Here is a 14,813-nt window from a genome sequence, read left to right on the forward strand (position 1 = left end):
ACCTGCGAAGTAATGAGCTACTCTCTGCCCCTATTCCCAGGTCCAGAACCCTGTTACATTCTCTCTGCCCGCACAATACAGTTTCATATGCCAAGGGTCAAAGTAAAGATGAGAACATCGGAATTCTTTTTCTCAACCCCATCCTTCAAAAATTCCTCTGTAAAACGCTGATAAAAGATGTGGAGCCCAATCAGGAATTCATTCCCTGGGAATGTGTCCGGAAGTTGTTCTAAGAATTAATGCATGTGGTCTAACGTACCCGTAATTAACCATCCTGGACTTCGACACACTTATTGTTGCAAGAAATGTACACACACAAGTGGATGTGGTCCAAGTTTAACATGTGGCCCAAATTAAGCATATAAGCATTGTTCCTTCGGAAAAAAAAAAAAAAAATTTGCAGGGAAAAAAATCTAGAGACAGCAACTAAACCAACCTCAACTCCCAGCTGGCTTCATTATCCTCTTGTCCTCAATGTAATAAAAACTTCCAGGATTTATACCCAAACAATTGGGGGGAAACTTGTTCTGAATAAATTTTAAAGTGGTTAACTACGTAAATCAAGCCAGCCCAATGCATTAGTTTATAACTAGTACAAACTGTTAAGACCTCACTCATTAAGGATGTTAACACCTTAAATAAAGGGTGGAAGCTCACCTATTATACGTGCAAGATAACACTTTTAGAAAGTGAGAATCACACCGCAGTGAGGAAAGCTACAGGGCATCGTGGTCACTTCTGGCGACTGCTTGGCCTCTGTGCTCACTCTCTCTCTCCCTCTCTTTCTCTCTCTCTCTGGTCCTGAGACCCTCAGACATTCCTCACCAGCACAACAGCCCTCAGGCCTCAAGACCTCTGTGCGGCCGAGCCCGCAGCCGCTCACGCTGGCCTCCTAATAGCCACCACCTCCCAACAAAGAGCTGACTCGGCAGTTAAGAATCGCCAACTTCTTCCAGAGCACAGGGCTCACCGGCCAGGAGTCCTCCTGACCCCTAGAAACTAGAGCTGAATCGCCCCGAAGAACCAGTACTTTGAGTGAGTGGAGCCAGGCACTTTGGGAAACATGCAGGGCCGTCCCTGCCTCTGTGCACGGCCGCAGCGGCCTGTTCTCTCCATGTGCCCGAGCGCAGCTCAAGCTGCTGCTGAAATCCTTCCAACCGCAGAGCGCGCCAGGAACTGCACCCCTGCCCACCACCCTGACCCCAGGAGCGGTCAGGGCCACTGCTCACCCCGCAGCTTTGTCCCCCAATCCGAGGGCCCAGCATGGGGCCAGCTCCCCTGCAGCAGGCCCAGCCTCCCCTCCCGCTGGCCCTAGGGGACTGCAGATGAAAGTCCCTCTGGGATGCTAGAGGGGAGGTTGTATCCGCAGAACTCCAACTCTGTGTTTTAGAGGCGATGAGAATTTACTATTGTGGGGGGGGGAGATCTAGTGAGGCCTGGACAGTGTCTGGGCACTCCAAACCTGTGGCTCCGAGGAGGGGTGTCTGGGGACTGCCCTGAGCACCAAACCACAATGAATGAGACAATTTCAACAGAAAATATACCGCTGGACAAGCATTTGGCGTGTGATCCCGCGCCCACCAGGGCCTGCTCCACACACAAGCAGCACAAAGAAACAGTAACACTTCTGAAGCCGACTTGACTTTTCACACTCCCGGGGAGACCTTGCAGAGCTGTTTACGTTTCGGCCAAATGGACACCCAGGAATGGGTTGAAAAGGCAGCTTCATACATCCTGCTTTGGTGATATTTCATAGAACTTTTCATACTGGATTAAAAAAAAAAAAAGACCAGCTCACATTCCCAAACTTCAAGTAACTGTGAGCCGGAGTTAAGGAACTTTTAGCCAGAGTTCTCTCAAGAAAAGTACACCAATTATTCTCTCTCACACACACACCAAAGAAAATGCCTTAACAAGGATCGAGGCCAAGGTATCCATTTAAAACAAACAAATGGAAGAACTTCCCTTGGCAGGTCCTGGGTGGAGAGAGAGATTGTGCACATGGCTCTGGAGAGGTCCCCACGCGAAGCACAGAGCATCGCAGACAAAGGGAAAAACGTGGACGAGCCCTCAGGTCGGGCCAGGGGTTTGCGTCCTAAGAAAAACTAAACACACCCACTTCGAAGATACTCTCAGATAAACTGCGGAGGGCAGTTTATCAGCTAACGTGCCTATCACCCTGCAGGCACTCTCCCCTGTGGCAAGTCCTGCCCACCTATCACGGGAGGGAGAAGCACTTAGAGATACAAAGGCCATTTTCTGCTCCACAGCGAGGCCCTGGGCATTCCACCTGGAGATGAAGTGAATGAATGCAGGTTCAAGGCGCAGACGACGACACCAAAGCAAAAGCAAGGCCCTCCCCCCTCCCCCACACTAGCCAGCCACGCCGGCTGGGGCCGCCCTTGAGGCCAAGTTTAACCTTAACTATTAAGAAATAAACTCCGATGTGCTCACAAGAGCCAGACTTGGACCTCACGAGCCCAGCTGGACGAGTTTCTTGGAGATAAGGCTGGTCACCGCAGCCATGACTCGGAACGCCGTGCCACGGCAGCCCCGGCCCGACCATGCTGGCGCTGCAGCCCTCCCCTCCGTGTCCTGCTCGTTGATTTACCCGAGTAACTGTGGGGGTCGGGGCCGCTAACTGGCTGGCAAACTCATGGGCAGTAGCCGCTCCCTCCGGCCCCTCCCCCCTCCAAAGAAAGGGAAGAGAGAGTCTCTTTCCAAAGAGTTTCCACCGGGAGCTGAGCCTCACTCCCCTTAGAAAAACATTCCTCCAAGTTCTGGGCTGGGGGTGCGGGTGCTGGCCAGGCCATCTCTGACCCGTGGGAAGAGTAAGACCCCACAAAGCCCCGCCACCAACTCGCAGCCCAGCCCACGGCGGGCTCAGCCTCACTTTACGCTGAGAAGTAACTCGCCAGTGCGAGGGAGGGGGCGGCGGGCTGGCCACCAGCGCCCCTCGGCTTCCCATCAGCTTCCTTTACCCCAAAGGGGGTGGGGGCGCGCTGGAGTCCCCATCCTCCTCCACAGGCCAGAGGAGGCGGGTGAGAAATCCTCCGCATAGACGGCTCCCCGCGGCTCCTGGCCACTGGCGAAAACCAAAAGCCGTCGACGAGACCAGCGATGGCATTACACAATCATGGTTCCCAGAGCAGAAGGCTCCGCTAGAATAATCTGCACGAGACAATGACATCATGTGAGCAACTAGACAGGAAGTTAGGCTCCGAGGAGCGAAGGGTGAGATCTTGAAAGCCCGTTCACCCCGTTCCTCCACCAAAAAAAAAAAAAAGAAAAGAAAAAAGAAAGTCGCTTTCTGTGGAAATGATACTCAAAGAAAAAATGGAAAACCCACATGGAGGAAACCCATCAGCAAATGAAACCAAAACCCCAACCCCACGGCCATCTGTGCCGTGAGCGTCCCACGGAAGGGGCGCCGCGGCCCCGGTGGAACTTTGAGGAAACGTGGGGTGGGAACAAAGCGAGGCCGTGCCCGGGGTCCTGCGCCCTCCAACTTTCGCCGGCGCCCGGCGCCAGGGGCCCGCGGCGTGTCCCCCGCACGGGTGGCGCCGGCCCGCACCCGCACCCGCACACAAAGCCGCCGGACTCGGTGACAGCCACAAGTGGCCGGGCCCCGGGCCCCGCCAGCGCCGGCACGGCGCGCCCCCGCCCGCCGCACCCCCCGCCGGCGGGGTCGCTTCCTTCCCCACCACGCGGGCAACTTTCCCTCGGGGGCGGGGGGGAACCCAGCCTGGACGAGAGGTGCCCCGGGGACCCCGGACCCTCCCGAGCGCCCCCGCCCCCCGCCCAGCCCCGCGGCGCGCCGGGGCACCGCGAGCGCAGCCACCGCCGGGCGGGCCACCCACCTGCACAGCTCGGGGAACTCGGCGCCCTGGGCCCTCGCGGCCCCCGGGGCCCCGACGAGCAGCAGCAGCTGCAGCGCGAGCAGGGAGCGCAGCGGGCGGCCGGCGGGCGCGGGCCCCAGGTGGGCGCTCCGGCCGGCGGCAGCACCCATCGCGCGGGGCCCGGGCGGCACGGCGGGCGCGGGGTTGGCGGCGCGCGGCTGCCGGGGGCCGCGCCCGGGACATGGATGCGCCGCCAGGGTGGAGGCGGACAGGAGCGCGAGAGGAGCGGGAGCGGAGTGAGAGCCGAGGGGCGCGCGGCTCGGCTGGGCTCGGCGGCGGCGGCGGCGGCCCCGGAACCGCGTCACGTGACCACCGCCAGTCCCGCCCCCGCCCCGCCCCGCTCACGTGACTCCCTTGTTCAGGTGATCCCCGCCCGCCGGCTCCGCCCAGGCCGGGTCACGTGGGCACCCCACGCGCGGGGCGAGAAGCGGCGTGGCGGGGCGCGGGCGCAGGTGTGGGCGGAGACCTGCCTGCCCGACGCGGCCTCAGTTTCTCCCAGCGAACGCCGGATCGGCACGTGGGCGCTTCTCCGCTTAGAGGAACCGCTTCCCAACCTGGACGGGCCGGGGGCGGCCCGGGGCGGGCTGGTGCCCGGGCGCCGGTGCCACCGGTGCCACCGCACAGCTGTTGCTGGGGTCCTGCCCCGCGGACGCAGGTCGCGCAGCCCTGCGCCGGGCTTTCCAGCCTTTGCCCGGGAGGGAGCCTCCCGCGATCTCCGGTGGGAACGGTCTTCCCTGAGCGCGTGGCTCCCACAAAGAAAAGGGGGGCACAAGTATGGGGCCGTGGACTGTAAAGGAGGCAAAAGTGTAACTGCCCAGCGAGCGCCCCTCAACAAAGCCGTATTCATCCCTCCGTTCAAGTATGTGGTTGCACCCACAGCATGGGAACGCCTGGGAGCTGGGCAGAGTGAAAGTAAAAAGTTCAGCTCGTTCACCTTCTCTCCCAGCAAAGACAGCATCCAGGACCATCGCGATGGAAACAGCTCATCTTTCTTGATGCTCGGCCAGCGCTCCACAAGCCTCAATCGGTGGGAACCTTGTCACAGGTGTGGGGCGGAGGCACAGACTGTTAATAACTTGCCCAAAGGCACCGTGAGACGTGGCAGAGCTGGAACTCACACACACACACACACACACACACACACACACACACACACACACAGTAACCGCGATTCAATAATAGCTAACATGTATCGAGTAGGTAATGATGTGCCATGCAACATACTGGCGCTTTTACTTAGCTCATTTGACCCTAAGGCAATCCTATGAGAAAAGTATCTTGATCGCACCATTTTATACTGAAGGAAACGGAGGCACTAAGAGATTAAATGACTTTCAGGTCATGAAACGAGTAAGTGAAAAAGCCGGGGTTGGAGCCCGAGCGGGGCAGCCCCAGAGCCTGTGATTAGCCACGAGGCTACGCTGCCACAGAGTAATGCGGCCCAAGAGGAAAGTGTTGCAGTGGCTCAAAGGGCGTGGCTCCAATGTCCGGCTGGGGACATCAAGAAAGGATTTGTCCAGGCAGAAAAATGTCCTTTGCCCTTCTAGGTTCTTTGTCTGGCCTCCTCATTAAATCGGCATAAAACAGATTAACAGGAGGAAAACATTCCATTTCGGGCACATTGAAGCCCCATAAAAATATGAGACCCAAAGGTCAGGCAATTGAGGCTTCTATGCCACCCTAAACTAAGGAATGGAAGGAGTTAAGCCTGGGAATTCACCGGAGAGGACGGTAATTTCCAGAACCACAGGAAGAGCCAGAGTTTGATAACCAAATATTTGCCCCAAGCGGCAGGGAAATCTTCCAGATTAAAAAGTCACCTGTGGCCGAACGGGTTTGGCTCAGTGGATAGAGCATCGGACTGCGCTCTGAAGGGTCCCGGGTTTGATTCTGGTCAAGGGCATGTATCTTGGTTGCGAGCACATCCCCACTGGGAGGCGTGCAGGAGGCAACTGATGGATCTCTCTCATCGATGTTTCTAATTCTCTATCCCTCTCCCTTCTTCTCTGTAAAAAATCAATAAAATATTTTTTTTTTAAAAAAAAAAAAAAAGGTCACCTGTGGTAATAGCTCTCTTTCTAAGTCAGGCTTCTATCTAAATTCTTCTAGACGGTTCTGGGAGAGGTGAGGGATTTTCTTGAGTCCCCTGGGTCTTGATTGCCCTCAGTTCAAAATAACCCACGCGCCAGCGTAGCCCATTTTGGAGTGGCATGTTCTGCTCCCCGTCGTGGTCATGTTTTCAATCCCAATGTTACCGTTGACACAGGCAAAGATCTTCAGCGGATACTCAAACCACCGGGTGAAACATTATTGCAAACTGGAATATTCACTTTGTCTCGAAGTATTTTTCTCCTGATAAAGAGGAAAGATATCTTTACAATAGAAGGGTCTGGTCGAACCACCTTAATCAGGTGATTTAAATTAGTATCACCAACTTTTGTGAAGAACTAACACTTTCTGCTTTCCAAAGTGATGTGATGAAAAATACTGCTAACGGTTAATATTTAAGCCGAGAGTATAATTATGACTCAGATGCAGATGTGAAATGAACATGTCAAAGGTATTATTTGACTCATTAATTAATGTAAGAACCAGTAACATGTTAAAACTGGTTTAAGGTAGATTCTGAAGAGAGCCCAACATTTTATATACAGTATAGGCAGTCAGGACGCTGAAGTTCAGTTGCCTAATAGAAGACTGATCAACATCCATGGGTCAAAAATCAACTGTATGTCTAATGGACACCATTTGCATTTCTAAAGAGAAGAATTAAGAGACAATACCATCAGTAGTCCACAAATTACAGAGCTGTAAAATAGCTCAAAGACTATGAAAAGCACAGGCCCACAGCCAATTAGATAACCCAGAGGACGCACTATACAATGCCCAGCTGTCCATTCAAGTTCCCCAATAATATATTTGGTCCATTTCACAGTCTTTCACAAGTTTTGTCTATAGTACAAAATACCACTTCTGTGGTATTCTTGCCAACATATAACCTAAATGTAATCAGAATGAAACCATCAAATCCAGATTGTGAAACATTCTACTAGAAAACTGAACTGGACAATTCAAAGATGTCAGTGCTTTGGAATATTGCTCCCCCCCGCCCCCTCCACCACCACCACCAAAATAGAGGAGAAGTGGGAGCACTGTCCCCGGTCAGACTGGCACACTGCAGGCTGAGGGCCCGCTCTGGCCAGGAGGCTGTGTTGAAAGTCAAGTGTCATTGGAAGACAGCCACACCCCTTTGTGCCTGCACTTTCCTGTGGCTGCTCTTGTCTACCATGGCAGGACTCAGTTGCAACAGAACCCGCGGAACAGCAAGTGTTTCACCATCTGGCCCTCTACAGAAAAGGTTTGTAACTCTTTTCTAGATCAGTGGTTTGCAAAAGTGTGGTCCTGGGAACAGCAGTTTTAGCATTTCCTGGCAGCTTGTTAGAAACCCCACTTCACACCCTGGCTGGTGTGGCTCAGATGGTTACAGCGTCATCCTGTGCACCAGAGGGTCGGGTTTGAGCCAGGGTGGAAGGCAACCAGCCAACCTTCTTTCCTTCTTTCTTTACTCCCTCCCTCCCTCCTTCCTTTCCTCCTTCCTTCTTGCCTTCCTTTCTCTCTCTCTCTCTCTCTCTCTCTCTCTCTCTCTCTCTCTCTTCAATGAAAACCATATCCTCAGGTGAGGATTCCAACAAACAAACAAACAAACAAAGAAGCGCCCATCCATGTGCTCCACTCTGACCTAGTGACACAAACTCTGACCTAGTGACTCCGAGTCTTTGGCGACGGCCCCAGGAAAGTGTTTGAACAAGTTCTCCGGGGGATTCTCACACGCACCTCGAAGGTTTGAGAAACACTGTCTTCAATCAAAGGAGACTAATCAAGACAACAAAGTATGATGCATGACCCTTACCTAGAGCCTGGGTCCCAAAAAAGGAAGGGATAAGGGGTGCTTGGGGATCACTGGAAAAACTTGGATAGAAATGGTCTATTAGAAACTCTAAAGGCAAATGGTACAGGGCAGGGGTGGGCAACCTTTTTGTGAGTGCGTGCCAAAACCAGCAAAATCTCTGACTCAAAATACTTCTGCGTGCCAACCCTAATTTTTTGAGAACATGTTACGCCTACTTGATATCTCTTAAGGTGTATGTATGTGAAGAACCTTGAAGAAATAATAAAATTCATTCGAGCGACAGAAACACAGTATATGATGATGAAAAATACATTTATTTTTTAATGTATACATGTACACTGATAGTCCGACAGAAGACTTTATGACTCCGTGTGATATTATCAGTGGGACTTTTGCTGCTGCATCGGTGATGACAGAGATTTTACATCAGGTTTCTATTTTGTGACCTTCAGAGATACGCATGCGCTACTACTTTCATCCGTCAGGCTACTCCTATTACGAGACTTAACAAAATTCATCACTGAGAACAAAGATCCACAAGCATATGTGGATGAAACCAAAACACTGGTCGGCTCTAGGAAGGCAGGGAGAGTTAAGGCAGAGGCATAGAAATTGCTCTTCCCCTCTCTCGTCAATCCATGTCTATGGTCTTCAAGATAACTTGTTATGTAAAATTATTTATTTATCTAAGATGCACCTACACTGAATTTATCTGAAAAATAAAAAAGTTGATATTAAGAAAAAAATTGTAATTGGAAGATTATAGGAGAGGGTTTCGCGTGCCAGCAACAGTTACTGACTGGCGTGCCATGTTTGGCACGCGTGCCAGGGCTTGCCTACCCCTGGTATAGGGACTAACTCCTGTATTTCATTGAAATTGTGCTGCAAACCTTCCAGAAAACAGAGACTCAGAGGCGTTAGCCCAAGACCCCATGCTATGGAGTTAGGTCCCCTAAAAAGATGCATTGAAGTCCCAGCCCCCCCGTTACTTCAGAACGTGACCTTATTGGAGAACAGTCGTTGCGGATGCAATTAGCTAACATCACGTCATACCGGGGGGTGGTGGGGTCAGTCCAGTGTGGCTGGGTCCTGAGAAGAAGAGGAGACGCAGAGACAGGGAGAAGGCGGCCGTGTCTGGATGCAGGGGTGGCATCTGAGAGCCGGGGGAGGGGAGGGCGAGCTCGGCCGCAACACCAGGGACCGGGGGAGAGGAATAGATGGCCCCGCAGAACCTCAGAGGGCGCACGGCCCTCCCCACACCTGGACTTTGGACCTTCCAGCCTCCAGAACTGAGACCATCCATTTCTGTTTGAACAAAGTGGCACCTGGTTACGGCAGTGCTAGGTGAACACACCTCGCCACCACCTCGCCCCCACAGGGCAGATCCCGCAGCTCCAGCCACTGCCCACTGCAGGCTCGGTCTGCCGGCCTCGGACGCCCGCCTGGCTGTGGAAACAGCTCAGGAGGCAGTGCAGGAACAGAGGCACGCGCTGCTGTGGGCTCCCAGCTTGGTTTCTGGAGCCATGAGCCGTGGGGCTGCAGGTCAGGCTGCTGGATGCCCCTGTGGGGTACCACCCAGCTGTGCAGCCGGCGGTGCTCAGTGCATCTCAGGCAGAAGGCGCAACCAGTCCCAGCCACTTTCCTGAACAGCCCAGAAAAAAGAAACAAAACCTGTATGGGAAGTAGTATCGTAAAATCAATGTGACATTTCTTGACTGAGATAATGGTATTGTGCGTGTGTAGAAGAACGTCCTTCTTCTTACGTGGTTCATGCAGAGTGTGATATCACCATGTCGGCAACTTTTAAATGGTCCAGAAAAGAAGAGTCTACAAGGCTACGTGTACAGGTAGAGAGCACAGGTGGCCAGTTCGATTCCCGGTCAAGGGCACATGCCTGGGTTGCAGGTTCAATCCCCAGTAGGGGCGTGCAGGAGGCAGCTGATGAGTGATGTTCCTCTCTCATGCATGTTTCTATCTCTCTAAAAATCAATGAAAACATTAATTTAAAACAAGAAAGAAAGCAGAGGTCGGAATATTAACAGCTGCTGAACGCAGGGGAAGCCTGTATCGGTGCTCCTGGAGTAGCCTCTCAACTCCTGTGGAGGTTTGACATTTTTTAAAAGAAAGTTGGGGCCCGGCTGTGGTGGCTCAGTGGGTTGAGCATCGTCCCATGGACCAAGAGGTCCTGGGTTCGATTCCCATTCAGGGCACATACCTGGGTTGCAGGCTTGATCCCCAGTAGGGGCATGTAGGAGGCAACCAATCAATGAGTCTCTCTCATCATTGATGTTTCTATCTCTCGCTCCCTCTCCCTTCCTCTCTGAAATCAATAAAAATATTTCTTTTTGAAAAAAAAAAAAAGTTGGGAAAGAAATCCCATCATGGAGGAGACTGTTTCTGAGTGAATTGTGGGAGGATGGGGTGAGGGGATGTAGAGAAAGGGCACTGTAGACGGGAGAACAAGGCTCAGGCAGAAGCTGTGTCATGAACAAGACTTCTTTGCTTGAGTGAAAACCATATGGGAATAGAAGCTACTTTAGCCAAATATTGTGCTACATCCTGGCCTTATGAAATGTATTCCTTCCCTCGAGTAGTTCATGGCTTAATAGGGACCATAGTCCATTTTAATATAAGTTTGGAACAATTTTATTAGGGCCATTTCCTATAGGATCTGGAAGGGTCACTTAAGAAATTTAGATTTCCATGGCTATAAAGTGAGGAACAATAATAGCTGGCAAAATAATACTTATTAAAGACTCACGACCCGTCCAAAACCATTCGGCCTCGTATCATTTAAACATCAGACACCTATGAGACAGGGGCTTTTATTACCCTCCTTTAAAAGGTGAGACCTTCATTCAGGCATAAAGACATCAGATACCTTGCCACGGTCGTGCAAATAAGAGACAGACCTTCGACACGAGCTGTATGATCTGGTACCGTAAAGCCCATCACCTTACCTCACAAACTCCCTCACTCAGAGCTTTGAGCCTGAGAGAGGGGCTCACGGGTGACCCATCTGGTGGCAGGAGAGACTAGGAGCTGCTCAGTGACAGTATTAGAGTCAAGGCGACAAAAGAGACTGCAGAAGCCCTGTGTCCTTCCCCAAGAACTGGGTCACACCTGGCCACGGGGAGCGCGCAGGCCTGGTGACTTCAAGAACACCTGGGCACCCCGTGACTCCCGAGAGCAGTGGCCTGGGAACGGAGGGGGATGGGGATAGAGGCGTGAGGCCCAGACGGTTGGCTGCCTTCCTGCGGGCATTCCCTCCTCTGCGGGCACAGCCCCTCCCAACAAAGAGGCTAAAGGTGTGAGGCCCTTGCACCCCAGCTATTTTACAACCAGAGCAAGGGCATGTGACCCAATCCTGACCATGACATTGATGGGAGGTCTCCTGGGACCCTCTGAGAATGTCTTTATTGATTCCAGGGAGGAAGGGAGAGAGAGATAGAAATATCAATGATGATAGAGAATCATTGATCAGCTGCCTCCTGCACGCCCCCTACTGGGGATCAAGCCCGCAACCCAGGCATGTGCCCTGACCAGGAATTGAACCGTAACCTCCTGGTTCATAGGTTGACATTCAACCACTGAGCCCTGCCGGCCGCAGGAACCCTTCCTTTTAGCGTGTGTGTGAGTGTCTCAGCTTGAGGCCCCTGTGGCTGCCGTAGCCCCTGAACTCTGAAGGGAGAAGTGGCCAGCACCGTGCGAGGAAGATGGAGAGCATCAGGACCTTCGGTGCTGTTGTTGACCACGTCACCAGAGCCCTCGCACTGGCCGAGGTCTGGCCATTGGCTCTGGGGCACAATAAATAACAGTGCTTGAGCCCTGTGTGTTAGTTAATAAGTTATTGCCTCTCAGCTTTGATGGATGCTCCGTGATAAACAAAGACATTCTTTTACTAGTAAGTGCTTCTTCCCAGTGAGCATGCTGGTCAGCTTTCTGAGTGGAACACACTCTGGGGGGACCTCGCGGGAGAAGGGGTTCCTCGCTGTGTCCAGCACAGCCACGCCGCGGGCACCGCCACCTGCCCCGCAGGCCGGAGGGGGACCTGCTGCCGCTGGGGGCCAGCGCCGGCCTGGCCGCTCCGGGAACGGCTCTGCTACTCGGTGAGCTGAACCGCACCTTCTCCGATGCGCTCCGAACCCCTTCCCAGCTGGGCTTTTCTTGGGTCCTCTCCCTCAGCCCTAGGGCACCACATAGAGCTCCCTTCTAGTTAATAATTCTTTTTTTTATGCATTTTTAATCCTTGCCTGAGGATATGTTTATTGATTTTTTTTTAGGGAAAGAGGAGAAAGAGGAACATCAATGCGAGAGAGAAACATTGATCAGTTGCCTCCCATACACACTCCGACCAGGGATCAAACCCGCAACCTAAGTATGTATTCTGACCAGGAATCGAACCCACAAACTTTTTGGCATACAGGATGATGCTCCAACCAACCGAGCCACCCGGTCGGGCCGTTAATAACTCTTTATATTAAACTTTCCGTGTGTCTGTCTCCTGAGTGGGCGCAGACTGCTACCGCATGTGTAGTTGGCTTTCGTGTTATTTAGAAGAGCAGGCAGGCAGCCAGGCTTGGAGCACAGGCTACGGCTCGCCAACCCCTGATCCAGAAAATGGCCGCATGTGGAGAACGTTGTGGTTCAGTGTTCAATATCGATTACATCCCAGCTCATTACTCGAAGCCAACCAAAGCTCTCTACTAGCTCAGAAGTGGGCATGCCCGAGCCGTGCTGTGCCAATGCGGCCGCCCTGGAGGCTTCTGGGAAGTCAGCCCTTGCTCTTGGGAAAATGCTACTGCCCAAAGCTGGCCCGGGTGTGGGCAAGAAACCGCCAAGGCTCTGTCACCACGAGCAGCTATCCCGCCAGCTTTAGGAACAATCTGACAACGTGGACGGTGGAGAAGAGCTTGTCTCTAGCCTTCTTTTCATGTGAGCTAAAAAAAAAAACAACAACCTCCCAACTTCTCTTTATTAGCTCTGAATCGGGTCATCTGTTATTTCAGCTAAAAGCATCCTGAGTGAAAACCTCCTTCAAAGGGTAGTTATGAAATCTTAATGGATAATGTCACCATGGCATGTAAATTGTAAAGCACACCTGAAACTAATATAATACTGAATGCCGCAGTGACTGAAGAATCAATAAAAGCCCTGGCGGGCGTGCTCAGTGGTGAGAATATCGGCCTGTGCTCCGCAGGGGGTGAGGGTTCAATCCCCATCCCCTGGTCAGGGTGCGTGTGGGAGGCAATCAATTGATGTCTCTCTCTCTCATCTATGTTTCTCTCTCTCTCTCTCTCTCTCTCTCTCTCTCTCTCTCTGCCCTCCCCCCTTCCACTCTCTCTAAAAATCAATGGAAAAAATATCCTCACTCCAAAGGGGAGGATTTAAAACACTTAAAATAAATAAATAAGCTCTACCAACATGAATATTGGTCCTATTGAAATAATCACCAAACACCCCTCCCCCAGGTCAATGCTGGGTCTCAGTCACATGGACTGTCCACGCAGGCCTTTGACACCCTATTCCACCGAAAATCAAAGCCCTTCGTTTCTCTTCCATAAGTTTTTTAAACTTATTGTTGACATGATTACAGATTCCCCCAGCGCCCCCTTGACTCACCTCCACCCAGTCCCCGCTCCCTCCCTCTGGCCACCGCCATCCGAAACTTTTTAAAATTGCAAACTATTATTTCTTTTAGCTTGAGAGTCCCAACCCACAGAAGGAAAGGCGTGGAGCAGGAAACCAGCAGTAATTATCGGCCTGTCAGAGTGATGCACTGAAGTTTCCTGCGAGCAGCTCCCGCCTCCCTCTTCATCCCTTTCCTTCTCTCCTGGAAACAGCAACGCAGAGCCTTGGGTCGGAGGGTGTGGGGCTGGAGTCAGAAATCGGTCTTCTTGCCTAAACAGCTTCTGCCCCCAAGTAAATTACAGACTAGATATCACTGTCCTCACAAGTGATGTTCCCTAGTGAGAAAGGGGTGCAAGTGGGGGTGGCAGTAGGGGTGTGCAGCTATTTCGTAAAAGACAGAAAGTTTAAACTCTCTGGCTCTCCTCTCCCCCCTGGGACGTTGAGCGCAACTCGAAGTCTTTCTTTCTCTATTTCTTTTTTTACGTTTCCATGATGACCCAGTTTCCTGATGATTTGAAATTTGAAACAGGGAAATAAATTAATCCAATATGACATTTCATAACTCGCATTGCCCGCAACTATGTCATAGGTACAGAGTCCAGATGCGGATAATAAATTAAGAAGTGGCCTCTCCACCGCATCAAGGCCTGCGCTGGGCCCCGTGTAGCGTGGTACTGGGTGGCGGACAATCATTAACCTTCCCTCCAGCCCGTAAGGCATCATCGTCTTGGGTTTTACGCGTGAGCAAGTTGAGGTTCACAAGAGGTTAAAGCAGCTTGCCGAGGGCTGCAGAACAGGAAGTGGGGGCCCCCCCACCCCCCCGGAGTCACAGAGAGGTCTGGGAGATCTCAAAGGAGGTTCGGGGAGAATGACTCAGTTGGGAAACACTAGGGAAGGTGTGAGCTGCCAGAAGCTTAGAAAAGTGCCAGACTTCGAGTAGTGCCGCGGCCTGCGAGGCCAGCGCCAGGGGTGGGACCTGCACCTCGGGGTAGCAGGGCTCTGGGGACGGCACGTGGGCATGAGCAGGAAACGTGATGACAAGCTGCCCCGAGGGGCGGCCGGTGAGCGGGAGCTGGCATCAGCTCCGGAGACGGCCACGTCCACGCTGCACGCTGCACGCTGCTCCCAAGCCCGGGAAGCTCTGGAAGGGCTCAAGTTCACGCATCTGATTGATGGGAGAACTGGGACTCCAGCTGAAGGCGAGTTTCTAAATCCAAGTCCATTTTCTTCCCTGTAAACTGACATCTTCCCTTGAAGCCCAGCGCAAAACCCTCCTCCTCCACAATCCTCTCTGGCTTCCAGGGCCTCCGCTCTGATGCCAAGGATGGTGTTCTTGTTTGGCGTTTGCCAAATACTAATTTGTACTGTTAGTT

General features: G+C 52.5%; 1 protein-coding gene across 4 annotated transcripts in view; it reads right to left on the minus strand.

The window, feature by feature from the left end:
• Positions 1 to 4,192, minus strand: part of IGF2R (insulin like growth factor 2 receptor) — a 92,918-nt gene extending 88,726 nt beyond the window's left edge. For 2 of the 4 annotated variants that reach the window (XM_036318305.1, XM_036318303.1), the window contains exon 1: positions 3,861 to 4,189. In XM_036318305.1, coding sequence (XP_036174198.1) covers positions 3,861 to 4,009 — 149 coding nt within the window. In that variant the 5' untranslated portion in view covers positions 4,010 to 4,189. Of the gene's footprint in view, positions 1 to 3,860 lie in introns of all 4 variants that reach the window. The other 2 variants (XR_004969008.1, XM_036318306.1) reach the window with 2 other exon arrangements.
• Positions 4,193 to 14,813: the final 10,621 nt, after the last annotated feature.

The sequence above is a fragment of the Myotis myotis genome, unplaced genomic scaffold (assembly GCF_014108235.1).
Source record: "Myotis myotis isolate mMyoMyo1 unplaced genomic scaffold, mMyoMyo1.p scaffold_m19_p_7, whole genome shotgun sequence".
Classification (NCBI taxonomy): Eukaryota; Metazoa; Chordata; class Mammalia; order Chiroptera; family Vespertilionidae; genus Myotis; species Myotis myotis.